This window comes from Phalaenopsis equestris, unplaced genomic scaffold, assembly GCF_001263595.1.
Source record: "Phalaenopsis equestris unplaced genomic scaffold, ASM126359v1 Scaffold194884, whole genome shotgun sequence".
NCBI lineage: Eukaryota > Viridiplantae > Streptophyta > Magnoliopsida > Asparagales > Orchidaceae > Phalaenopsis > Phalaenopsis equestris.
The window spans coordinates 1-1,208 of record NW_018214833.1 but is presented as its reverse complement, the minus strand read 5'-3'; the positions used below and the strand labels follow the sequence as shown (position 1 = coordinate 1,208).

The 1,208-nt window shown below is 42.6% G+C and overlaps 1 protein-coding gene across 1 annotated transcript; it reads left to right on the top strand.

Annotated features, from left to right (window-relative positions):
• The first annotated feature begins 6 nt into the window (after positions 1-6).
• On the top strand, positions 7-1,082 carry LOC110034956 (RNA exonuclease 4-like). Its single transcript, XM_020739195.1, has 2 exons — positions 7-283; positions 350-1,082. The coding sequence occupies exons 1-2, from the start codon at positions 39-41 to the stop codon at positions 555-557; spliced, it is 453 nt and encodes a 150-aa protein (XP_020594854.1). The 5' UTR covers positions 7-38; the 3' UTR covers positions 558-1,082.
• Positions 1,083-1,208: the final 126 nt, after the last annotated feature.

Below are 1,208 nucleotides of genomic sequence, written 5' to 3'. Positions count from 1 at the left end.
GCTCAAAGAAACCCTAAAACGCTTGTACTCCGCGCAGCATGGCAAAGGACGGAAGTGAAAAAGCCGGCGGCTTAGCAGCGACGATTCTGAACCCTAACTGGGCCAATCTTCAGGAGAAGCTGAAATCCCGCTGCAACCCCAAACCCTTGCCAAATTCAGCTACCCTCGATAACGTAATCCGTTCAACTTCCGCGCTCGGTAAGCGTAAGGAGAGGCCGAACTCCCAGCCTGCGGCTTCGCTTTCCACTCCTGCAATCCTTGCTCCCACCTCCGATGACTGCAGGTTCTTTCTCCCTCCCTCTCTTTATCTATCTATCTGTTGGTCTGAAAGAGTCCTGACATTGGGCAGCTTGACGGAAGCTCTAGCTATGGACTGCGAGATGGTCGGCGTGAGCTTTCAAGGGAACCAAAGTGCGCTTGGGAGGGTCACGCTGGTAAATCCTTCTACCTCTACTTGTATTGCCTCTTCTTTTCATTCGTTTCAGTGGTTTATAATATGGGGCCAGATAAGAGAAGATCTGCCAATGGAAACATGGGATTATAAAAATTTTGGGTAATGATATTGTGGCATTATTGTACCGGTTGTAAGTGACATTATTGTTTCAGTAGCTAGCATTATTGTACCAGTTGTAAGTGACATTATTGTGCTTGAAAGTGAAACACTGAGACCTTTAGGGGCTGTCTGGCAACGAATTTATGGTGGGATTTAGGCAGGATTTAAGGGAAATCTTGTCAGAAGCTCATTTTCGACAAAATAAATTCTGAGATGCGGTGATTTCACGGACTTATGTGGTAATATCTGGATTTATTAAATCCTATGAGTTGGTGGATTTAACTTTGCCCTCTTCGGATTTAAGGCGCGGCTCGGCAACAACTGTGGCGATAAGCTGTGATAAGGCTATCTCTTCCTCCCAGTGGTCATCTTCTTCCCTATGTTGCCAGACAGTTTCATTAAATTTATAGGATTTAGTAAATCTGTTGCCACCAGATAGTTTTTCAAATTTAACCTATTCATGATTCAGTAAATCCGGATTTGCAGGATTTACTAAATCCTAGCAAGTTAAATCTTATCTGTTGCTAAACAACACCTTAAAGATAGTTTTTAAATGTCATTTTAATCCCATTTACTGGGATCAATATGTCCCTTAATTCTAACAACATTTACTCTATCTGATTGTATGAAAAATAATCAAGGAAATGAAAGAGTG